A 26577-nucleotide genomic window follows, 5' to 3' on the forward strand; every position below is an offset into this window, starting at 1 on the left:
TCAATTACCCCGAAGAGCTGCAGAGCTGCGCACTGAAGCAAAGCCAAAACCTGGCAGCAAATCGAATTGATCTCCCTCTTGGCTTAAGGTTTTTTTTTCATTCTTAAGGGATCGAGGAGGGGTGTAACTTTTATAAGTGCTTGTGAGAGAGGTTTCAGAGTGCAGCAGGGTCCAAGCATGTGTCGCCTGGAAAACAAATGATCGCAAGTCGAAAGGGAAACCCAAGTGAGTGAAATTCTTTGGGTCTTTCATTTGTATGTTTATTTTTGTGAAGAAATCCACAGGAAGAGCAAAAACGAAAGAATAAGTAGAAACTTTCAATACGAAAATGTCAGATAAATCGGCTCAGGATGCTCAGGCACAGCAGTCCCCTGGGAATAATTAATGATGTGCTCCATATTCACGCATTGGTGTAGGTCCGACTGCTCTCCGGCGGTTCCTTTCTCCTCACTCTCTCTCTCTGTCTCTCATGCAGACCGCCTGCATGTCCATCGTCTGTTTGATTTTAGATTTCACCATCTTTCTTTTGCCTGTCTGTCTCTCGTTGTTTTTTCCTGGCAAACTGTCACTTTTCCGACAAACGTGACGTGCGTACGGCAGCGACACGTGAGAGAAGAGAGAAAGACTTTTACCCGTCACACGAGTAGATAAAGATTACTATTTCGTTTTCCACAAAAGATGCATCTGCAGTTGGGCATCCATCTGCTTAGCATTGCATGGCATACTCGTATCTCATACGAGTATCTGTGTCTGTCTGGTTGGGTGTCGCTGTCTGGTAACATGGGAGACGGCCATCTCTCCTTCTCTGACCATCACTCATGGCTGCGCAGCCACATGACCTCTACTCCATGACCTCCACTCCGTGAGCTTCCCCTGCATGGCAAGCCAGCACCAAAAATATACACAAAGCCAGCAAGTTAACAGACAAGAGAAGCTCAGGTTCAGACCTCAGGTCTAGTGTCTGGTGGTTCTTGTTTCGCTTTTTTGTGTGCTCTTAGCTAGTGGAGTTTTTGGTATATCAATGAAGCTTGAGATCTTGAGAGATATATCTCTGAATGATCATAGAAACTTTACTTGAATAAAGATTGCAGGGACTTAAGGACTGGCCTGGAATCAGCTTCAGCCCAAACTTTCCCTTTTACGGAATTTAATTTCAATTCTTATCGCAGGGCCAGGGCTCTCTGGAGTGGGGTTCGGGGTGCGGAGCACTCTCCAAAGTGGGTTTCCTGTGTGCTTTCCATGGGGGGGGAACGGGGACACCTTGTCACTCGCACTCACAGCTAATCAACGCGACCTCAAAATGTAAATGGGACGAGACCCAAACAGGCCTTGGGCAAACATTGTCGCCATTTTTTTCTTTCCTTTCCTTACTTTCCGTTCCATTTCTTTTGGCTCTGCCATCCCTGATCCTGTATATCCTGTTCATCCACTTGGACGTCTCGGGTTGCCTGCCTGCGTATCTGTCAGTCAAACTCGTGCAAAAAGATACTTTTCTTTTTGAGTCTCCCTCTTGCCCCTCTGGCACTCTCCCTCTACTTGTGCTCTCTTTTCGCTTTCTCCTGCCTGTTTTGGTTTTCCCCCCACTTTATTTTCTTTTTTTGATTTCCTCTCTTTCTTTTTTTTTTCTGACACATAAAAGGACACGCACCGCGTCACATCATGAAAGGATTGATTAATGATTCGTTGATTTTTCGCCCTTATTCTCTTTAGTTACACTTGGGCACATAATCCGCCTCGTCTTCATCGCTTCCATTCTATTTTTGCGGCAGGCGGCAGAACAGCAGGACAGCAGGAGGTGGCAGGCAGAAGGCTATAAGGTACTTCCCTTATAGCCAGCTAGTCCAATTTTTGCGTAAAGTGAGTTTTCAAGAGGAAACAATGCATCGGCAAAATTTAAATGTTCGCTTTTTTCTAAGGATGTGGGAGGAAATGGATCAAAGCTTACCAAAATTTAAGCGGACTGCAGTGTCTGTGTCTAGGAACATTCTGAAAAGTCTGGAAATAGGGAAGAGATTGGTGGAACTTTAATTTCTATACTTTAACTTTAAACTCCGAAAAAGATTTTATGTAGGAATAATGATTGATTGATTGAAGAATTGAATTATGCTAATGAGCCAATGATATCTTGGATTACTGTCTCTTTAAGACTGTTTGTCCCTCAGGGCATAGAAATGTTTATGGTCCCCTGTATTTATTTACTTCAACTATTTTTTGTAGACAGAGATCGCCTATGAGGAATATTGTACGATATTTTATGCTCCCTATTCATATATAAATTCTACTCTCTCTTGAAAGTTTTTGAGCTTTAGCTAGCCTCTTCCCCAAATGTTTTTAATGATCAAGGGAACATTTCCAATATCCGTAAACAATTTTCCACGTTTCTTGATCCTTTTGCCACACATTAGCAACTCAAATGTGTGTCATTCGGGGCCACATCACACCTTAACTTGGAGACTTCTCAAATGGAATCCATTAAACGAAAACAAATGCTTATTGCCATGAGTGCAGCTCATGAATAAAAGAACAGAAAGAAAGTAATTATCACTGGAAAAACACCCAGCCAGCCAGGCAGCCCAACCCATCAACCCGAAGTCCATACTGCAGCCCATAAGAACTGACAATTAAATGGAGGGAAAACTTCTATAGAGCTACCCCCACACACACCTTCCTTAATGAATGAGACACTTTGACAAAGTGTTGATATTCCAAGTAATTAAAAGGGGAAAACTGGGAAGAGAAAGGACTCCCCACGTAGACTAATTTCTGCTGCTGCTTGAGTTTTGACCAATGTCCATTCGTTATTAGACGCTTAAGCAGCTGTTGAAGGGGGGACTACAAATGGGATGGAGGCTAGAATGCTTTCCTTTTGGGGGTAGAATCTGATGGAGGACGTGACACATGTCCACTCTGTACGCTGGACACACAAGTAAATCTGTTTGGCATTCCACACAACAGAAACAGAAACAGAGACTGACCCCGTCGTGGCCGTAGCCATTGCTCTGAAAAACGAAAGAGAAATTCCCATCCCATACCAAAATGGACCCTTGGCTCGCACCATTTCCTTTATTTTTCCAAGGGGGGGTGGATACTGGTGTTTAAAGTGTCGAGTTTAACGTCTTAAAACTAGAAAAATGATTCGATTCGACTCGGACACCAGCAGCAGGAGCATTTCCTACTCCATTCTACCTACAGATAGTTTTAAAATTGGTCTCAAGTCCGTGAAGCGAGGGATGGGTTGGCCCAAAACAGCGGACAGTGGAGGAGGATGGTCCAGAACGGCGAACAGAACGGACACACAAGAAATGAGTTGAAAAAGAAAGACAGAAAGAGAGAGGGGAAAAAACATTTAAAAGGCAAAATGCGTAGAAACCTTCATCACGTTTGACTGACAGGTTTTCAAGATGTTCGCACTACCCAACCAAATGTTTCCGCTGCTCCCAAACTCCATTTCTCCGACTATTAAGGATGGGATGGAGCGAAGGCGAATCCTTAAAAATGGCCATCGTCAGGAGGAGATGTTAGATGTTTGTCATGGTTTTTGCTGTCCAAGGGATATTATCTTCTGTATTTTATATATTTATATTTTATATATTTAAAAGACTTTCAACGGTATATTATGCAAGATTTTCTAATCTTTCATGATTAAATATTTTCGGTTTCTCGCTTTTAGTAAAAAAAAAACCTTAGTGTGCGCCATCTTTCGGCGGGTAGAAATGCGTTCCACATAGCTTAGCATGGACACACACCTATTCATTACATATAGCTGTGCTGCTCTTGTTCCTATTGTTGTCTCTTTCTGGCAGAGGGGAAATGTAAGCAACTGAAAAGAGTGAAATGGCCAAGATGAAATATAAGCAAACGGGTATAAGAAGATTGCGGTAACGATGGCTCCGAGTACCCTCTATGGACATAATGTTACAGCTCATGGCTTCCTCGGATTAACGGTGCTCGTATCGTTCATGGCGGGAAACTTCTGGATACCCAGCTGGAAAGGTCAGGATGGCTGGCAAAGACTATAGATCGTGTATCAAGAACTTCAAACAAGATGCAAGTGGAGGCAGCCCAAAACGTTTCCATAAACGAGGCAGTCGTCATCAAGGACGACCCCTGTGCTGCCACGTACTTGCGGCTCGGTAGAGTAACCAAACTCTATCCAAACTCAAACAGACGGCCATACTCGACCAGCCTCCCGACCAAATCAGAAACCCTTTCTCGACCCATTGTCAAGCGCATAGTCCTGCCGACCAATTACTATCCCGGGTATTTTATCTCTTCCAGCCAACAAGTTCCCAGTACTTGACTGATTCCGTCCCTTTTTCTACAGATGGGATTCAAGTGGAAAATATGCAAAAAGATGCAAATGCTTCGGTATTGCCAGCAGTTCCACTGCTTGGCATCCAAGCACAGACTTGGAGCTGTGTGGAGCTTTGGTTTTCTCATATCAACCTTTTACTAAGAATCTTCACTTGGACAATTTACGAAACATCCTAAGCAATCAAAATTTTCAAAAGCTCATATTTTTTCCAGCTCCATTTCTCAGCTTATTTCCATTGGACCCCAGTCCGTTCTAACATTAAGAAATATTTCTTATTTTATCATTTAATATCTTAGTCCCATATTATTAAATTTCTCTCTCTCTCTAATATCTATAAAATTCGACATTCCTTATCCATATATTTATAGAAATTACAAATACGAGTACATACATATGTATGTACATAGTTCTTATCGACCCGAGGCCTTATCAATTTTAAGATATCTTCCGTACTTTTATTATATCGAAGCTTATCAAATAGTTATAATCATGCACAGACATGACTAATAATAATTTCCAGTAACTTAATTAGGTTAAGAAATATAGTAAGGAAAATGCCCGAAAGACTGGCACGCCAATATCAATTGGTTTGGGTATTTTATGGTGCAGCTAGACGGAAGGGAAATCTCTCGGAAGGGAGAGAACAAAAAAGGTAGCCAGCTTGGCATAAGTGGGCGGCGACGGATGTGATTCAAGTGGCGTCGCATGGTAGTCGTATGCAAATTGGGTAAAAGTGCATGGCCATTTGCACAAAACTGCAAACTTTGCCGATTCTCAGCGACCAAACACCACCATCCTCTCAGCCTCACTGCCCCCAGAAATCGACGCCCCACAAACCACTTGACCCAAATGTCTTGTTCAGGCAAACACACAGCCCATATAGGGGGATGTGGCCACCCCCCCACTTCCCACTCCTTTTGGCCAAATTGTAATAGCAATTTGTATGCAAAATTTAGAGAATGTAAATTTCATGCAACACATCGAATAAATTGAAGTCAGCAGGAATACAAATGAAGGCAAAAGAATCGAAAGGAAGTACAACAAGCAGCGGCAGCAGCAGCAGCAGCAGCAAATGTCCCATGTCCGGTGGGTGAAGAAGTTTTGAAATGTGACACTTGATTCAATTGAAGGAAAATACTTTTGGGTACCAGTGTAAGCCGAAGGGCAATTGATGGAATTTATTTCTAACACAAATACTTGTGAGACCCTTTTTCCCGTTTGAGTAATAGAAGGAACGTGTGAAATATACATAATCCTGCTATATGTTAGAACTGTTAGAGAACTGAGACCCCCCAATATGGGTATATTCTTGGAAATTAATGCTGTTATCTTATGTGACAATATTTTAAATTTATTTCCAAGTATCTTTAAGGTACGTCATTTTATGGTGAGACTTTTTTAAACTAACCTCTGAATCACAACCTTGCCCTTCTAAATTTTAGTAAATACAAATACATTTTCTTATCAATAAAAGTCAAACAAAATAATGTCAAAAGAACGATTCATTATCAGGAATGTTTAATAAAGAATTTGGAAAGTATTTCATTGAGCTGTCGCCATGTGGATTCTCTTAGAGTGAGTCATTTATTCATTGTTGAGCTTTGACAGGGCAATCCTTAAACAAGTCTTATCAAATTCAATTAAGACATTATCTGCATCAACTAAATCTGTCATTTAGCTTATAGTAAATATATTTAAATGCGAAACTGTACATAAGTTCATTGAACACAAATTGCTTTAATTTAAAGAGGGAACTTAATTGATTTAATGAGTCCCTAAATAATGCTGATGCGGCATGTACATATCATCCATTTAATTCAACATTAGTGTACATCATTACAAATTTTAAATCAACAAAAATCTAAGTTTAATCTAACATAAACTAAATAAACTTAACTTAATATTCACTTGACAAATCACTTGATCACTTTTCACTTGAACATCAATTTATCTCTTCGTTGTACATTGAACCACACAAACCTCTCTAGAACCGAATTTGTCCTTAAAGCTAATGTAAAACAAATTCGGATCTACAGGGTAGACGTGAAACAAACTTGAGAGCACACAAAAAATCTGCCTGCAGTGGGGTGTGCAGCTGGCGCCATGCCAATGGCGCGGAAAGGTGAGCAATCGGGACTGGAAAAAAAAGTGAAAATATTAATAAATATTTTATATACTATGTTTTGTGAGGGGGTATAATTTGGTTAGGGGGTTACGGGTAAAGCTAAAAATTACATGCGCCTAGACCAAATTATATTTATCGTGCCTCACGTAATGCGACGTCAACCGCCATTTCCTTTCATTGTTGCCAACGCCAACAGCCAAGGGCCATCGGCAACGCCAACGCCTGGCAAAATTATGAAATGACCCATAAAGGTGATTACAAAGCTCACTGTTGCCGGCCAATTAAGCCGAGGCATGTTCGAGGTCCGTGTCCGTGTCCCCGTGTCCCCATGTCCATGCCCAGAGTCACGAAAGGCACCCGGCAGCCGTGTGTCTTCACTCTCGCCGCCAAACCCAAACTGCGACTAGGTGGCCAACGAATGGTGACCAGGTGAAGGAAGGAAGGCACAAGATTAGGCGACACAGACCCGAAATGAATGAATACAGAAAGTAATTCCAGCCGTTATCGGAAGACGTTAGCGGCGATAAGATAAGAGCCGCCTCCGTATCTCTCTCCGGTGGATTCCGATGTCTTCTGCCTTGTGTCTTCGTGGTGTGCTTAGTGCCTCATGTATCTAATTGATTGCTCGCGGATTATGGCACTTTCTTGTGATAAAAAATACTGAAAATTGGATGGACAAGAAAAGCAACACAGTTAATGATAGATCTGGTGTACTGAGTTGGGGTCTGGTCTGGTCTTTTGTTTGCACTGAAATCAATCAGGTTGCTGATTCCTTGGGCTCGTCAGACGCGCCTTTCGTAAGCTCTTCGACCCCGCCAGTCGGCCAGTAATTTGTTTTGTAAAGTCTTCCTCCAGTTAGGCGCCAGTTCCAGTAAGCCTTCTTCGGGCTTCTGGCCCTGCTCCACTTTTCCGTTGATGATGACGATGATGATTCAGCGTAAGCCCCCATGGTAAGGACTGCTGAGTAATGGTATGAGGGGGGTACTTCTGCCAGATGCCTCTCACTCTCTGCCTCTGCCTCTGTCGATGTGTTTGTCCTGTAATGAAATTTCAATTAATTAATGACTTTTTAGCATTATTCATTAGCACTAAACGGAGCCGAGCCTAAGCTGCCACAGAGTCAAAAACCTTTTCGCTAGGGTTCCGAATCCTAGATCCTGGGGTAGGCGGTTCTTACCCTAGAAATCCCCCGGATTAAGCCCCGTAATGGCAACAAATCTTGCGTAAACAAAGGAAAGAGGACAAACCATTTGACTTTGCACACCCTCTAGCCCAGCCATAAGTTCTCTCGCTCTCTCGCTCCCTCTCTCGCGCTCGCTCGCAGTCTGTCTGTCTCTTTTTGGTGCCTCGATGTCTGCGTGCCGCCTGCCTGCCTGCCTGCCTGCCTGCCTGGTGGTTGTCCTTTTTTGCAGCCTCAATATGGCTGCTCTGCTGGATAACCATAAACCCAGGAGCAAAAGAGAGAGCCAAGCCGAGCCAGGACAGGACTCTCTCCAAATTTGTGTACACATGCAATCCACAAAAGAGCGGAGAGGGATGGCTGGCAGAGGGTAGATATGGATAGAAAGAGAGAGAAGAGCTCGTCCTTAGGGTGAAGGACCAGGCGCAAGGAAGGGCAGAGAAGACGGCGGCAGCTGGAAGTCTCTCTCTCTCTCTCTCTCGCCCCTCTCTTTGTGGTGGGTTTTCGGGTACATGCGATCGTACGGTTCTGCTCTTAACACAAACTGCTGCTGCTCTAAATAGCCCTAATTTCTTGGCCTTCACTAAATTAACGCCGTTTCGCCAAAAACCCCAGAAATTTGCGAAAAACATGCCTTATATCACCACATCGTACGCCCTACCCGCTTCCCTCCCACCTCATACTCCAGCCGCTTCATTCAGCCTTATATTGATTCCCTGCTAATTGATTTCACGTGGCCCGAAGTTAACACATTTCCCCAACACTCCCCTCCCTTCCATTCAATGTATTCCGTATATTTTATTGACACAAACGCAAGTTGTCAGGAAAGAAACATGCTTAAAGGCTTTTTTTTGCCCACTCCGATCATGCTAATTCGGTGTAAATATTGGGGTTTATTAAATATATTAAATACTGGGGGAGAATGATGGATTTTTCGTTCATTTGTAGCTGCAATGTTGTACAGTCATGCTTGGACAGTGGCTAATGATGCTGTTGGGAGGGGTTTTATTTTTAGTCGAACGTAAGAGAGAAATCTTCCCAATAACAATATAAATTTCTAGATATTAAAAGATATGTGCATCATACTTATTAATGCTATTGTTGAAACAAAACTTGTTCGAGTGTTTGAGAGTGAGTAACTACGAAAAGTAGCTAAGGATGAGTAGCTATTATTTCCAACTGAAAGATCTTATATTTTTTTCGATGGGAATTTTTATTGAAAATAAGACATAAGTTATTACCAAGCCATTCTTATGCATTTCCCTAACATATTTAGCTGCTCATTATATCTATAGGAAATTGACTTTTCACTCAAATATTCTCAATCTTTTCTTTTTTAGTGTTTTCTTTGAAGTTTCCAAGCACTCTTAAAGCTCTTTGCTGTTTGTGTTTTAAACCCAAAATTGATTAATTAATTTGCTCATTTTATTGATATAAATATCGTTGGTATTATCTAAAATTGATAAACATGATGTACGAGCCAGTTAACTATTTTGTGCGGCAGCTCTTTGAAATTGTTCCATTCAGGTAGCAACCAATCAAGGTTCTTTAAACCACAAAAATCACTCAATCAGTCTGCTGTAATTTAAAGATAAATAAAATATTCCCGCTCGACCCAGATGGACATGATATGATATGCATCGACATAAAAGAGAGGAAGGAGAGGAAGGAGAGGAGCCAGCCGATCCCCTTCTGGCATGGAACGGAAGTTCCGCGAAAGTACACAAAAGGCGAGTCAAGAATGCGTATCACCCTCCTGCCCCTCACTGCTACTACATATACCCTGGACAGAGCCAGACCCCACCCCTCTCCACTCACTGGCATATCCCCTGGACACAGACCCATAAACCATTGAGCCGCACCACCAGAGCTCTACCAGAGAACAGCAGCACCACTACACAAAGGGGCAATGACTGGGTACATTTTTCGCAATGTTGCTTTTAACACTCGAAGACAACTTCGCACATAAATCACAGAGCCACAACTGCTGCATGGCCATGGGTGCGGGGGGGAGGAGATCATTTACCTGGGTGCCACGAGTGCATGGTCAGGGTGCACATTTCCATCGAGCATCGGCCCACTGTACCGGCGAACTTGGGGGGGCGCTCTACCATCTACCTCTACCTCTACCATATTGTTGTTTGCAGGCAGCAGCAACGGCAACAGCAACGGCAACGGACACTGAGAGCTTGAGAGGCCAAGGTTGTTTCAGTTTGCTGAATAATATTATTATTCTGCTCTCCTCTGCTTCCATCTTTCGCGCTATTCACGGCGAAAAATTGTGAGAAGTGGTAGAGAGACAGGTAGAAACGCAGAAGCGAAGAGACCCAGAGATAGGCAGCAAAGAATGAAAATAAAGAGAAAAAGAAATTCCGAAAACGCGCTTGTATTTATATATTTTTGAACCTGCCCAAGTTTGCGGCATTTTGTATCTTTGTATCTGTATCTTTATTTGTGTTCGCGTTTGGGTATGGAGGGATATCCCCCCGTATCCCTGGATCACATACCGGTCCCTGTCTGGGAGCTAAGCTTCTCTGGAGGTTCGTTCTCTTGATGTTGTCGGTGCCCTGTTTGTTGTTTACGAAAATACGCGCCTTCCTTTCTTGTTTTTTTTTTCTTATTTGTTTCTCTTTTCTCTACAGTTTTTTGTTTTTTATTTCGTTTTAGTGTCTTAATTTATCTTTACGTCGGGTCTTAATGAAAATGCGCGGGTAACTCTTGTCTGTGTGTTCTTTGAGGGTTCTCTGTGGACACAGAGTGCACATTTCTCTGAGGGGTTTGGCTGTTGATTGCCAAGCTCTCTTTCAAGACAGCTGCATTTGCCCAGTTGATTGTTTGAAAATTTGCATGAAATTCCAATAAATTTGTCATAGTTGCAGTTACTCGAAATGGGTGGAAAGAAGTTCCCACCTCAATTCGATTCCCCTCAGGGTTGTTGTTGCTAATGTTGATGGCGGGTTGGGGTTGGGGTTGTGGGGTGTTGTTTTCTGCTAGCAATAGGGGAAAAATGCAGCATATGCATTGCATATGTGGCATGTTTTAATTCTTGGGGGTAAATTAAATGTTTCGGGAATTTTTATAGCTATGAAGTTGTGTTAACAAATTTTTTGGGAATTTGTTTAGTCACTGTTTTCAGGCTTGTTCTTTTATGAAATCATTCTGCATTTTCTGTATATTTTTTTTCATTTAAATTCACACAACTTATGCAACATAACCTCATTTGGTGACCCATTGACACAGAACTGGCGTCACCAAAGCAGTCTTTTCGTTGACTTCTTGCTGATTTGAATCTAAAAATGCTCTGCTTGTGCTGCCGCTCATACATATTTATGGGAGTATGCACAATTCCCAGACCAATCTGTTAAGAATTCATATCTAATCACTTTTTCTTCCTCTACGTTTGCTTTCGAGTCCCTGGTAAAATGTTTAAACATTGAATAATTAACCAAGAGAGAGCATCATAGCCCTATCAAACACATATCTATACCATAAAGATAGCTCCGTAAACAGGTCTCCATCTTCGAGTCGTCATCCATACGGAATTAGTCATAAACAACGAAAAAAAACACTCGAACTGGAACTTGCGGGAATATTTTATAATATAATATAATCATAATAATCAAGACAGCTCACAGATGCATAAAAAAGCGATAAAAGTTGCTTGCCTTTTTTTCTATTGATAATTCAAGTGTGACCCAGCAAGTTTTTTTTATATTTCAATGATATTCTCATTTTGGTTATTAGTCAGTTGCCGGTTTTTGGCTGTTGAACAATTTGCATATGAAACAAAAAAAAAAAATGGAAAATGGGTTTATTTTCCAAACATTAAGGGAAAGGGAAGTGCTTGAACTGAACCGTTTTGACCTTAGCCAAAAATGTGGCGAGCTCTGGTGGAAGGGGTGGGGGGTTCGTTCGCCATATTGCTGCCTGCGCATCTACCCGAACCTCAAAGTTTACGCACCTTACGCGCATCCACACTCAATATATGCACAGATGTACTACACTACGGGTGTAGCTATGTATGTATGTACACCAGTATGTACGCATTAAGTGCAGCCGCTGCATCCGCAGCATCCTCGGGTTGGGTCAACGTCAACGTCATCATCATCAGCATCTTCATCTCTACATCTGAGCATCGCCATCCTCTATATCTGAGCATCGCCATCCTCTATATCTAATGCAGATGCTGCCAACCCCAGTCCAGTCCTCAGACCCTCACCCACTCCCAACCTCCTTCCAGCTTAACACTTTGCCACTTGCCGTTGCCGTTGCCGTATCTGTAGCTTCATCATCATCATGATGTTGATGGGGTCCCTCTTGCCTGTAGATGGCAATACTTTTTGCCTCTGCACTGCGGGGAAAGCGAGGTTTGGGTTGTTCTTATTTTGGGGTTTATGGAGCAGCTGTCGCCGCTTCTTGCCCGCCCATCCCTCCCGCCGCACCACTAATATTTCGGTATACTACTTAACCCATGCACTAAATGGCGGGACAAGTGTTTCCCGGCCCCCCACCGAACTGCTGCACGAGTACTACTAGGGTTGCTTTCCCTTGTGGGTGGGGTGGAAAGGTGGGCTCAAGCAGTTATTGTTGCTGCTGTTCATGCCACTGATAGCGCGACAACGAGGTTGAAATTCGGTTTTCCTATTTTTTTTTGTTGCTTGTGTCGTACGTACTCCTGCTCCTGACTTTTCCTGTGTTGAAGGGGGAGGTGTGGCGAGGGGTGAGAAGTTTGCGTTCGGTTTTCTGCGCAAATGAAAAGTGGATGAAAGGAGAGCTTCGACTGCTACGGCTCCGTGCTCCGTGCTTCTGCTTCTGCTGCTCTGCCTTTGCACATTTCCGGGCGCGCGACACTCACACACACACACACAGAGCGAAACAGGGGAGACACACAGATACACACATACACATACAGAGGCGACGACGAGTCAAAACGAGGACAGGCGCAGACTTTGGAAATGGCAATTGACTGTAGCACCCCCTTACGCTCCTGTGCCACTTTGTCTACCCCACTCCTCCTCGCCACTCCTGCCTGCCTCTTTCCTTCCGCTACTCTCTATCCTTTCCACACCTCACTGCCCCTGCCCCTGCCCCACTCACTCATTCGCTCCCCCTCTCCTCCTGTCTATGGCACATGCGTACGAGCGTGTCCTTTGGCTCTGACTTTAGCTCTGAATAGTTTTTTTTTTTTTCTTTGAATTTCCATTTAATATAGTTTAATTTTCAAAACATACCTGATTGAAACCAATATTTAAGATTAAATCCTTGCCTTTGTCTGGGTTTAAAAAGCTTAAGCCGTTTTCTATCACTAGGATGAGTTTTTTGTTGTATTTTTGTAGCACTTTTTGCACCGTTTAGCGTTTTTTTTCGCTTTATTTTTGCAGCCATATTAATGAATGGCCCTGAATGAGGGCCTGATCCCAGGGCCGTCGCAGAATCCTGCAGGATAATGGTCGGCTGTTCTGCTGTTCTGCTGCTGCGACGACGTCAGCTGCGTAGTAGAGTTGCGACGGACGGGTGGAAGATAGCAAAAACCCAGCAGCACCACCGGCAAACCGGCCGTGTCCCGTTGAATGTTCCGCTGCGCTCGGCGTCAAATTTCAAAGTGAAGTCGACTCAGAGAGCAGCAGAAACGTCGACCCACCAGGCAGCAGCAGCAGCACAGCCACAGCCAGCCAAAGGCATGCTTTGGCTGCCAAAGTTGATAACAGCCATAATGCTCGCTCGCTCTCTCTCTCACTCTCTACCGCTGGGTGCTTGTGTGCGTGTATGTGAGAGAACAAGAATGAGCTGGAAAAGAGAGAGCAGCTCGCGGCTTCCACTCGGAGAAATAATACATCAGCAACACTACTGATAAATGGTGGATTTTATGTGATCTTAGATCGGAGCGGAAGATAAGTAATCTTGAAATCAAGATCATTTTATATCTTCAAATAAATGAAACTTAAACAACTTTGGACTGAATACGTTTTAAAAATGTGGAGAATTTTATATGACATTAGATCGGAAGAGATCTAAGTTGTTTTTGAAGTTTACACATTTTAGGGTTAATTTAATCTGTAAATATTTCTTTAAAGTGGCACACTTTAAAGAATTCCTTTTTTCTTTTTTTTCCTCCAGATTGATGTATTCAATATATTTTCTGTTCTATGATTGAAAACAATCTGATTATGTGCCGTAAGTATATTATTCGATGTTTGAAAATAATGTTGGCTGAGATACATAGGTATTTACAGAAATATAAACATTTTTCCATGATTAAGGAAAACTATAACTATACAAATTATTTTATAATGTTAGAATCTCACTCAGAATGATTTCTAAATATAAATCTTCAGAAATATGCTTAATATTACACCCACGAGACGTTTACCATTTCGCCAAGTGTACCAACTCCTGTGCCTTCATTTTCTAGGCCGTGGCATCGCTTTACACACGCAATCCCAAATGTCTGACTTTGTGGGAGAGGACATAGAGCCAGCTCATTTGTAGAAATTTTGTGGATTCTATTTCCACTGTTTCTGAATTGTCCAATATATTTTCGTGAGTGTGTGTTCTGGCAGGATACCCTGACTAGGACCCTCAGCTCTCTTGGCAATTTACGAGTCCAGCTCTCTCTCTCTCTCTCTCTACAGACCTTCATTTTTTACCCCGTAGCCTTGTCCACACTCCACGAGCTGAGAGTCAATGAAACTTCTTTGTTGTTCCTCTCACGCAGCGACGGCAATGCTCCGCGTGTTTTGAGAATGAAATCAAAGTGGGATATTTAAAGCCTCATTAATCAGGACCTCCGCTTCGCCCAAGGAAAGTCCTGGCTTTGTCCACGAGGGGGACTTCAAGTTCTCGTTGAGAGGCGCTGAGTGCCCCTTTCATTGGTGCAGATTGAAGTAGTTACCGAGGGTGGAGTGGAGGTGGAGTCTGGGTGTAGATGCGCTCGTTAAATTCAAATTTGTTGCACTGATAATTACACAGATAAAACCCATCAAAGTAGGCGGGGGTACAACATTAACTATAGTAATTATGAAAGCCGATCAAAGCTAACATTTCAATTAGCGGTTTTTTCAATGGCTACGGGAATGGGAAGATGGGAGATTCATTTTAAATTCACTAGTTTCGCTTTAATAGAATAGATAAATCCGTAAACGTTGTAAAGTTTTCAGTAAATTGAATATTCAGGCACTTAATCCCATTATTTGCAGCTTAAAATTGATTCTGCTTGGCTTCTTATTACATCCTTTGACGCAAGTACAAAACAAGTTGAAGGTAATTTCACATCAAGTTATTGTTCTAGTACTTTAAGCTCATAAACTATGTTTGTATTGAGTTATTTTGCTCCTTACTATTCCTAATTACTAAATTAAAAGTATCTTAATTTAAAATATTGCTTTGAAATGTCTTAGATTATTCTTTAATTCAGCTTAAAGAATTTCTCTATTCATTTTAAAACTTGTTCTTTCTTCTGAAACACTATTTCACAAAATATTCCAAACATTTTCCTCAACGCCATAAAACAGATGCAAAGACATCTGAAATATTTGTCATACGCCATTTTCTTTTAATTCCCGGAGCTGTCATAAAGAACCCAAAAATATTGAGAAAATGAGCAAATGCAAGCTGTTCTTTAGTTCTAACGAGGGAAATCTATAGCTCGGGTCCATTGTTCTCTGGCATTTGCCATTTTTTAATTTATGACCCATATTTCCTTCAATTTTCGGCTGCCCTTTTTTTATGCAACGCCTCTACCTGAGGCCGAGATTCGGGCCAACAGGTAACGGACCGGATTTAATGGTCGTAGCCTTGATACATATATATTTGCCAAACGTAAAATTTCTCTGTAGCATATCACATACTCGTATCATCATCTCATCTAATTTCATCCAACGTCATGGAACAGTTTCGAAAGATCTCTTGACTTTTGGTATATCAACTAAATATTTGAGTTTATTTTGTAGATTAACACGGGACCCGCAGGCCGCTGGCCGGACCGGGCCTAATGTACACCCAACGTTTGCCCAACTGCCTCCCCGGAATAGTTCCCGCTCTGGTCTCTGGTTTTATTGTTGCATCGTGAGTGCCATACTCTGCTGCCGTGGCAATTTGATGATTTGTCGTAATGAATGCTAATTAAACGCATTCGTTTTCTAGTTCACTGGGCAGTTGGCAGACAGCAGCCAGCATCCGAATACGCTGCTAAATCGACCAGATCTACTCTTTGGTGTTTGGTATCTACTCTCCTTCTTTTGTCTGGGCTGGGGCTTCGTTTTTAGCGGGGTAGTTTAGTGTGTCAAAAATTCTTAGGCGTATCCACACACAGCCAGCAACCATCTCTGCTCTCCTATATGCCGTCGGAGTTTAACAAACATCCGTACACTACACTCAGACTGAGGGTCTCGACACATAGACAGCGAGAATTCTAGATACAGATACAAATGCCGTCGGAGCGGGGCTGTGGCAAAGACAGGAAAAGAGGCACAGAGACCTGGCATAGATACAGATAGCTGTGTATGTACAGCACACAATTTGGGTATATCCACGATGTCGGCAGTAAATGGAAACGCAAATAAAAGGTGCTAATTTCATGAGGGTTCAATTAGACACTGGCCCCGACTGACTGCTGCTGTACGATTTCTTTTCTTCGCGATGGTTAGCAGAGTGCGACTAGTTGAAACTGAAACATACTAAATGTATCCAAAAACAAATATGATCCAGTTTCATTTTGCAATCAATTGTCAAGCGAAAATTATACAAAAATTTGCTAAATGAAGCAACCAAAAAAAGTAGGTCGCCCGAGCAGGGACTTGAACCCTGGACCCTTGGATTAAAAGTCCAATGCTCTACCGACTGAGCTACCCGGGCATTTGAGGAAGGCCAGCCACAAGGCCAATAGGCTGTAAGGCCCAAAGCTCACGCTCGAAAACTTCTAAATGCTTGCAATCATTCTAATTCTACCTGTATACGTAAATTCTACCTGTAAATATTATAAAATAACTCAAATTACAATTTTATAAGAATGTTCTTTCATACAAAAAATAATTATGTGGATGGTTTTCGTTATCTATAATCCTTTCGACTCCTTAAGGACGGATATAAAAAGAGAAATCAAAATTTTGTGTAGCAAAAAGATTGTGGTCCAACCATGTTGGTGGGCTGGCAACGGCAGTTCACTCCGGTACGCTATCCCACTACTGCCTACCACGGGAACTCTTGGCTGCTGGTTTTCACCCCTGGCCCGGTTCATCCCTCCTTAGCCAACCTGAATGCCGCGGACTCCTCCATGGCACCCATATTGATGGCAAGCTTAGTGCGGACGTTCCGTCAACATGAGCTGGTCCGCTACACAGTGATTCCCAGCCTCAGGCCATTCCACAACCTGACCTCACAGAAGCGTGATTACAGAAGATGCCAACCCTCCAGTCGAAAGTCTCTGGTTTAATATTCAAGCATGTGTCACTTTTATTGATTTTGCTTTCATGGCGACTGCTTTGTCGACTAATAAACTGCTCTATCGACGGTGATGCCTTTGTCTGATCACTGCTTTACTTTAAACTTAAGCAGTTTACTGTTGAACCACTTTATCGACACCCGCGCTGCCAACCATTCATATTGGCTAACATACTTTTGTGCTTCTGTTACACACTTCGGTACATTTTATTTTTCCGAGTGTAAGACATAAAATCTTTTGCAGTAAATAATAGAAAATTATATTATTCAAAAATAATATAAGAAAATCATACTAAAAAAAAGCAAAAAATTCCAATAAATTGAAAAAATAAGATCGCCCGAACAGGGACTTGAACCCTGGACCCTTGGATTAAAAGTCCAATGCTCTACCGACTGAGCTATCCGGGCATATAAATTAAAGGTGCAAATGGCCCCTGAAAATCGTATGCTTTGTTTTTAAAGACCCATTCTTATTCCTTCGAAGGAATATAGTCCTAAGGTCCAGTAGAACAAATCAAATTTTCTTAAAAATAAATACATGTACAGTTGTGTTCAATGAAATAGTAGTGCCGCACCTCACTACTTTCAAAACTCTTTTTGAGATAGTTCTAGTCTTTCAAATTGAACAAGTGATACCTTTACGGAAAGCCTGGAATGTAGGCATTGGATAACCGAAGAAACCCCGTTACATTTGCATTCCATCTTCTTGTTTTACATGACATAAGCCGAATACCCATAAAATATGCTGTTCAATGAAATAGTAGTGTTTTTTTAGATAATTAAAAAAAAACAACGAAACTCAAATAAAAACATATATCTCATGTTCTTCATGTTTCTTGAGCTTTAATTTGTAGTTTTTTATCAATTTGGTTTTCATTGCGAACTTGCACCGGCCGGATATGGGTCATTAATCTCTTGCCAACGCTTCAATAGGATTTGAGCCAATAATCCATGAACCACTTGCTAAAACTAGGCTCTGGTTCACGGATTTGCAGTGTCAACAATGTATTTGGTATTCCAGCATAAGACTTCGATGAGATTTATATCTAGTTGGACAGTTGGCCTTGGAAAAACGTCGATCTTTTCCGATAAAAATCAATTCCTAGCGAGCTTTTCTGGGTATTTTAAGTCATTATCCTGTTAAAAGATCCTTTTAACATGAATTTTTCAACTGTAATTTGAATTTAATGTATTTTAAAGTATACCTACATACACAGTTTCGCTCAAAACCATACTATACTCAAACGCCAGGCTAGAAAGTACTAGCTTATATGAGCTGGGCCCCATAAGGCTCAGCCTTCCATGCCCAATGCTATTTTTTTCATGATTTTAAGTGGTAATTGAATTTCTGTGAATGCCAAACATATTCTTTTGAGTCTATCTTACCATATAATACAACTTTACTATCATCAGTCAAAAGTATTTTTGTCACTGTGACACAGGCCATTCCACATGCGTTTTTCCAAACTGAAGTCGTGCACCCATGTACTCTTAGACCCAAACGCGGAGCTTTCTGGAACTTCTTGCATTCAAATAATGTGTAATCAACAGTCTACAAACTGTCACATCACTGACAGATCGATTAAAAATTTTTTTCATAGTTTTTGAGGATATTCAAGGCCTGGTCTTGCCTTCGACCGCCGCCAACCATCCTCTAAAAAATAAATTTTTCGCATACAAAATCGATTTTCAGTTTACTTCTTTTAGTTAATTGGGTTAAATACAATAGTGAGAGTGCATACAACTTAATTTTCAATTCCAATATACCTCCTGCCTTAAGTTTTTAGTCTAACTCTTAAGTATCCTCTTCTGGACCGAGCAATGATTTCTTTAACGCTTCAAAATCAAAAGTACCGCTATGTCCAAAACTTTCTTTCATCAAATTATTCGATATCTGAATTGAGCTTGCGGATGGTGGCTTATTTAAATTAATTTGCTTTGTTTTTTCATTTTTAAAAATTAATTTAATCTAGCACTACTATTTCATTGAACAGAAGATATCATGGGTAGTTATCTAAAGTCATGAAAAACAAGAAGATGGAATGCAAATGTAACGGGGTTTCTTCGGTTATCCAATGCCTACATTCCAGGCTTTCCGTAAAGGTATCACTTGTTCAATTTGAAAGACTAGAACTATCTCAAAAAGAGTTTTGAAAGTAGTGAGGTGCGGCACTACTATTTCATTGAACACAATTGTATATGTATGTATTTTAATCCTTACTATTGGTGTTTTTATTTGCAAGGTGCTGAAATCTACAAGCGATGTGTATGCTCCCACCTATATATTTGCCAAGAAACTTATTTATCAAATTATGTAGCTCCTTGTTCCTTAGTTCAATTGACTACCGTCAACGCTTGGGAAGGTTATCTTTACAGTCAAGGAAAACATCTTACGATACTGTATTTCGAAAGAATTATAATCTACATAAAAATATGCCATTCAGCAGCTGCGCATAGTAAAAATAAAGGACCGTGCAAAAATTTGTAGTTCGTCTTAGTTAGCCATCACTGCTATCTCGACCATTTGTTGTGTTCAGTGGAAGTACCCCCAAAATTAGAGCTGTCCAGAAACTAGAATCGGGCATCGGACATTGGCGACTCAGAAATTATAACCTGTGGCTCTAATTTCTGGAAGAATTTTTTTATTACCTGCACAGTTTTGCCTTTCGGTTGACTTAAAAATAAAAATGGGAGTCCCAGTTATTCGTGGTGTATACAATTCGATCATATGCAAGTGTAATTTGATTCGCTTGTAGAAATTTGTGTTAGTTAATGACTCAAGGTCTAAGTGAAAATTAAAAAACTAAAATTATAAATTGGAAATTAACTAAAATGTAAAATATAAGTTACATTTTTAACAAAACTGCAATGTTAATAACGCGAAAACTGTCAATAATATAAAATGTCAGCGCACCAAATTGAAGCTGTTTATGGAGTTTTAATACTTAAAAACAAGGATACAATATATAATTCTATTTGTTTTTCATTTTAAAAAAATGTTTCATGAAAATTCGAAATTCGGACATGTAACGTAAGACCCTTTTTATGTAACGTAACAGTCCGCACCATTTTGATTGTCAAAAAAAAGGAAAAAAAAATATTTTTTTGGCAAATATAAAATGTAACTTATTACTTCCTTCCTTAAGCTACAAAATGTTGTAGTATTCGTTAAAAATAGTCAACCAGAAGAGCAGACTTTTTCGAAAGTCTTGTTGGGCATCTTGAAAACCTACTTCCAAATTTGTGTAACGTAACAGTCAATTTGATACGTTCATAACTCTTAAATAACAACGCGTACAGAAAAATCTATATGAACATAAAATCTCAATACTGGTTTCCAATTTTGAATGCAAATACAATACATATGAAACATACCCAGTTTCATGTGTTTTTGCGATAATTTCCGACAAAATATGCGTGCGAATGTAACGTGTTACCTCGATTTTGACAATATATTAATAAAGAAAAATTGTTTTGTGTTAAAATAATGCTTGTGTAATTTTATTGTTATTTTATCATTTTCTGTGCATATAAAAATGTAAATATATTATAACTTTTCAGAAATTGGTACTAACCCAGGTACAAAGTGGTTCTTATTTCCGAACTTCCACTGTATAAGATATGTAGCGTATCAAGGAGAGAGAACTATCTGAAAAGTTTTTATTCTCAATTCTGATTCTGCGGAATTAACTTTTTCGAGCTCAACATATTTTCTGTGCCACGTCATCAGAATGATATTAGAACGATAGTGTTGTTCGTACTTTGGCACAAATTTATTGAATGCCCGGGTAGCTCAGTCGGTAGAGCATTGGACTTTTAATCCAAGGGTCCAGGGTTCAAGTCCCTGCTCGGGCGAAACAATTTTTATATTTTTTGATTCAATAATATTATTTTTTGTCTCATATCATTTTTGCTTTCAATTTTTTTTCTATTTCAACTGATAATATTTTTAGAAATAAAAAATTTAATTGAGAAGTGGTTTTAAGTGGGCGCTGGTATCATATATCCAAGCAGTTTTCAAGCAGTGCACGCGGCAATAATGTCCGTTGGTTGAGCAGTTCATTGTGCAGGCAAAGCAGTTCGATCAAAGCAGGTATTTCAGCAGGTAACTTGCTTTTGAGTTTTAAATCCCAGAGTTCCGACTGGAGGGTTGGCATCTTCTGTAATCACGCTTCTGTGAGGTCAGGTTGTGGAATGGCCTGAGGCTGGGAATCACTGTGTAGCGGACCAGCTCATGTTGACGGAACGTCCGCACTAAGCTTGCCATCAATATGGGTGCCATGGAGGAGTCCGCGGCATTCAGGTTGGCTAAGGAGGGATGAACCGGGCCAGGGGTGAAAACCAGCAGCCAAGAGTTCCCGTGGTAGGCAGTAGTGGGATAGCGTACCGGAGTGAACTGCCGTTGCCAGCCCACCAACATGGTTGGACCACAATCTTTTTGCTACACAAAATTTTGATATTCTTTCTTTTGGCCAAGCTTAAGAGTCATATTTTCTCCTAGGCTATGAAATTCAGAAGTGTTAAAATAAAAGCAAAGTATTAATTCCTTTTGTTTGAGAGGTGAAAGATCGGTATCTCGTCCCGTTCTTCAAGAAATATCCGATTAAAATACGGTTACAATACTCCAACGGTTAATAAAAAAATATGGGATGAAAAGCTGATATGGGAAAACTAACTATGAAAGCTATAAAGCTAATTGACAACGATGATAAGATTCAGAAAAAATAAGATCGCCCGAGCAGGGACTTGAACCCTGGACCCTTGGATTAAAAGTCCAATGCTCTACCGACTGAGCTACCCGGGCACTTGGTCCGCCCCCGCCGCGGATTTCTTCTGAGAAGAATTTCCCCATCCCCTGCATCCAATCAAAAGCCCTTGATCAACAATAAGATGATATTTGGGGTACATTTTAAAATAGTTTTTATTTTTTATGCCATATTCATACATGTTTACATATTGGTTTTTGTTTTGTTTTGTCATTATATTTGTATGGTTTTTGTGGTTTCATAGTTGAAATTTCCATTTGATTTTCGTTTAGATTTTCATTTTCGATTCCATTTTTTAGAAACAATGCCTATGCAATTGAACCCAGATTAAGTTAATACATATACATACGAATTTCATTAAAAATTAATTGCGTAATTTTATTTATACATGGAATGCAGTTAAACTTTTTGCGCCCACTGTGCGTAAGCGCCCCCTTAACCCAAAAAAAACTACAAACAGTGTAAGTATTGTATTGCATTTCGTTTCGTTTCGGTTCAGACAAATTGCAATAAAACAACCAACCAATCGACAGAGGGTGTGCATCAAATGAATGATTGAACAAATGTACAACGAAATTAAACAAAAAATAATAATGATTAATTAATTTGTGCTAAGTATTTTTTGTTTGATTTTTATGCATTTTTCATTTCCACATTTTGTTCGTTTTGCTTTCCGCTTTTGTATCCCATTTTCTGTTTCTGTTTTCACTAAAAATTTGTCTTGCTAGTTCGATATACATAATTTAGGCTTACGGGGCTAGGTTCACATAGACTACCGATAGTTCTAGAATGCACTAACCTTAGCTTAGCGAAAAGTACAGCATAAATAATTACATTACATTACATTACATTATGGTTATGGGGTTTCGGTTTCCTTTAGCTTTCGAGTGTAACAATTCTCGCTCTATTCAAGTTTTTCGTTTGCTTACTTTATTGATTACCTTTCGGTTTTGTTTTGTTTTGTTTTTTTTTATTATTTTTACAGACATGAAACATTGCTGAGAGTTCTCTAAATAAATAATATATATATTAATGCTGCTGCTCGAAAGAAAGTCCAGTTTCCATATCGAATTCTATGCTAATTGTGAAATATTTTTAGTTCCTGTTTGACTTCCGAATTTGTTCTTCAGTGGCAAATGATAATTAAACGATTTGAATAACTTTTGTTTCTTTTTTTTAGTTTTTTGAATAAAATTAGTAAAGCATTTTCGAAGCTGCTAGAGCACTTTCAACAACACACACAAAATAAACTGAACAGTAGAGATAGTTTCAAAGATTTTCTCATTTCTAAACGAAACACAAACATAATAAAAACGAAAGGCCTGCCCCGCGCGGAGACTGTCGTCGAGTCGGGCGGTGGGCGGGCGCTCTCTACTATTTACAAACTAAACAAAGCCTTATGTGGTTAACTAGATTTAGGTTATCTACTGGCTAGGTATTAAGTACACACTTTAGGACTCCCTGGAGGGTGGGGCTGTGGGTTGTGGGTTGGATTGGGATTTGGATTTGGACTTGGGGATATCTCTAAACGAAGAACTAATGTTAGTTAGAAATCACTTTGAAATTATTGCAGATATTAGTTTTGTTTAACTCGATCTTCATCTGTGCTCCTCGTCTGTGCAGCTCTTAGGTACTAAAATTTATGCTAAACTTACATACTAACAGCTTTTCGAATACTGCTTAGAGAAAGAGGTCCATCATACTGGGCGGGAACCACACGCATTCACATTAAGAATAGAAGGGAAATCTCTGCTTGGATCCCCAGGCAGTTGAGAGCTGTGCTCAATTCCGGGAAAGATGGAAAAGGGGAAAGGAACTTCCTTTGAAGGAAAAATATTGAATATCGAATAGAATTGTGTGATTGCTTGGGGTCCCACAGCCAGTATCATAGACCCAAACGAGCTGCCGTGGGGGGAACAGCTCGTTTCTTAGCTTAACACGAATCAGTTGCAAACAAGGAACATCGTCTCTGATGTTGGGTTGATCGACGGGCGGCGACTGGAACAGGCGGGTGGCGTTGTGGGCGGTAGGTGGTAGGCAAGATGTGGGGCAGGTGGCAGGTCGCAGATGACAGGTGCTGGTGAAAGTGGCAATAGATAGATTGTTATCGCCTCAGCAGCAGAACATGTTGCAGCCAACAATGTCCGTCTTGTAGTCCAGGTCCAGGTCCAGCTCCGGATCGGGCTCACAGTCCGATTCCAGCAGCCGTTCCAACTGCTGAAGATTCTGCGCCTTCTGCTCCTCCGCCTGCTGCCTGCTGATGATAACCTGAGATCAGAACTCTTGCGGATACTTGAGGCAATCGGCATTGGAGTTGCTGGCAGCGGAGGAGAAGAGCGAATTGGGACCGTTGCCAGTACTATTGCTGCTGCCACCGCCGCCTGTTACACCCGCACCACCGCCAGCACCACCAACGATGCCACCACCACCACCACCACCTCCAACTCCAACATTGTTAACGCCAGCGCCAAGGGACACAGCATCCTGCGGCCCTTGCGACTGATAGCCACCGGCCACACTGGCCGCCGCCGCCGCCGTCTGATATGGTTCCTGATACAACTGATTGAGTCTCTAACCAGTACCCGAAAAGTGCCACGCGTCCTATGCGCTCAGATGCGCAAACTGTGACGGATGGATATCGAACTGATGGTAGGGATGGCCATAGGGACCCATGTGGTACGGCACAATGTTCATTGAGGCCATCTTGTGCTCCTTCTTCCACTTCATGCGTCGATTCTGGAACCAGATCTTGATCTGGCGCTCCGTCAGGCAGAGGGCGTGGGCGATCTCGATGCGTCGCCGGCGTGTCAGGTAGCGATTAAAGTGGAATTCCTTCTCCAGTTCCAGTGTTTGATAGCGGGTGTATGAGGTCCGTTGTCGTTTCGTCTCGCCATTGGCATTCACAGTACCTGCAGGAGAAGAATAAAGAAAAGATAAATTGTTTCAGTTAGTTTCGAGCAGTAAAAATGTTTCTTAAATTCTAAGATTTGTTTTCTCCCCCCCCCTTCGCCCCATGGGACTATTTGTAGGCGTTTCTAGGCAATACTCGAAACGTTCAAGTGGACAAGAAGACCCCTTGAAGCTCCTCTAACCAGCGCGCTGCTCCAAGGCAGTTAATTTTCTCATTTATTTTGTGATTTTCTGCAACGTTGCGCATTTCATAAATATGACGTGTCAAACTGCAATTTGGTGGCACCCGAAAAGCAGACCCAAGCCAAAAACTACAACTACAAACTTTGTTTTGCTAAAGGAGAAAGAGGAGTTCTGGCCAAGGCACCGAGTATCACCCCAGACAGATGTTTGTCGCTTGCCCCGTCTCACTCACTGGCTTTCTGTATATTTGTATATCGTTTTATATTCACGAAAGATAATGACAATTTCCCGTTCATTGTGAGTCGCCCCCGAAAAGTAAAGTTTTCTGTCATCTGTATTGGGCCTCCGACTGACTGACTGACTGACTGAATGACTCTGCGAGGCAGCGAGGGCGTTGGAAACGCGTCGTTCATAATGAGGGGGCGGTGCTGTGGCAAAGTAGACTTTTAAAAGCCATTTACCGTGGCGTGTTATTATGGCCAAGTCAATTGGCCTGCCCGCCCGCCAGCCCTGGCCAGCCGCCTCGTATTCGCTGGTTTTTGCTTTGGTTTGCTTTTGTTTTGGCTTTCCCAAAAGAGCCCAGCCAAAGAGTTGCCAGAGACAAGGGGCATGGCATGGGCCAATGCCTGCTGCAATAGATATTGTTGTATCTCTAGTATTTATATCTGTGAAATGTGTGGCAGTCAGTCAATGTGATAGACGGCAACCGCTGCCTCTTCTGTCTGTCTGTCTGTCTGTCTCTCTCTGTGTGTGTGTGTGTAGTGGGGCCCTATCTCTATGTCTTGTAAGGGGGGGGGATCTAATTCTATGTTCCACTGATTTTATATGGGTCATGGCCCATTTGCTAAATGGCAATTCCTTTTCGGATAAGATAAGGAATAAGTTTCTGCCAGTTTATTTGATTCGAAAATTTAGTAGATTTCGTAGATTGGAAATTAAGTTCGCTTAAAGTTTTTACGCTGCTTTTTAGTTTGCTGTAAATTCAGACAAGAAAAGTTTAATCTGTGCCACACATTTGGGCCCTCTCCCTCTCCTTCTCCATCTCTATATCCATCTCTCTTTCTCTTTTGTTGTTGCTGCTGTCTGCTGTCTCATTTTCGTGGTCTTCGATGTGACGTTGGCGGAAGATGTCAGGTCACATCAATCAGCGTGGAAAATCTAAATGGAATTTCCGATTAAAGTTGAAATTAATTACCGCTCATTTAATTAAAGTGAATTTGAGTGTGGCAAATGCTCCACCAAGTCTCAAGTATGCGTGTGTGTGTGTGTGTGTGTGTGTGTGGAAGCGCTAACATCAAAAGCTCTTTTCACATCCCTGGGTCTCTGCCTCTCTGGCTCTCTACCTCTCTGCCTCTCTGGCTGCCATATCCTGAATGGGTGCAAACTAATGACCAAGTAAACAGCCGGCAGACAGTAACCAGACAACGGCCATCGGCTTCATCAGTCATGCGGATCAGCAGAGAGAGAGAGAGAGACAGCTATGAGCTTTGGAGTAAAAGGGATGGCTAGCTACGAAATTGAATTGCAGGTAATCCAATACCAAGCCAACTCTTGACCCAGTGCAGTTTTTTGCTTGTTGTCTGGACGCGCGGCGACTGTCAGTCAGGTTATCAAATTTGATTGTGCAACTAATATTTCTGGTTTGCCATTAGAGCGAAAC

General features: G+C 41.4%; 1 protein-coding gene and 4 non-coding genes across 6 annotated transcripts in view; 1 reads left to right on the forward strand and 4 right to left on the reverse strand.

The window, feature by feature from the left end:
• Positions 1 to 16400: 16400 nt before the first annotated feature.
• Trnak-uuu lies at positions 16401 to 16473 on the reverse strand. The gene has a single exon. It is a non-coding gene; the product is annotated as a tRNA-Lys (tRNA).
• A 920-nt stretch (positions 16474 to 17393) lies between these two features.
• On the reverse strand, positions 17394 to 17466 carry Trnak-uuu. Its single transcript has one exon. It is a non-coding gene; the product is annotated as a tRNA-Lys (tRNA).
• A 3374-nt stretch (positions 17467 to 20840) lies between these two features.
• On the forward strand, positions 20841 to 20913 carry Trnak-uuu. The gene has a single exon. It is a non-coding gene; the product is annotated as a tRNA-Lys (tRNA).
• Positions 20914 to 21789: 876 nt separating this feature from the next.
• On the reverse strand, positions 21790 to 21862 carry Trnak-uuu. The gene has a single exon. It is a non-coding gene; the product is annotated as a tRNA-Lys (tRNA).
• Positions 21863 to 22694: 832 nt separating this feature from the next.
• LOC111073685 (homeotic protein Sex combs reduced) overlaps positions 22695 to 26577 on the reverse strand; it is a 28105-nt gene continuing 24222 nt past the window's right edge. For both annotated transcript variants that reach the window (XM_022366132.2, XM_022366138.2), the window contains exon 3: positions 22695 to 24733. In XM_022366132.2, the coding sequence (XP_022221824.2) occupies positions 24426 to 24733 (308 nt within the window). In that variant the 3' untranslated portion in view covers positions 22695 to 24425. The remainder of the gene's footprint in view (positions 24734 to 26577) is intronic.

This window comes from Drosophila obscura, unplaced genomic scaffold, assembly GCF_018151105.1.
Source record: "Drosophila obscura isolate BZ-5 IFL unplaced genomic scaffold, ASM1815110v1 contig_4, whole genome shotgun sequence".
NCBI classification, from domain to species: Eukaryota; Metazoa; Arthropoda; class Insecta; order Diptera; family Drosophilidae; genus Drosophila; species Drosophila obscura.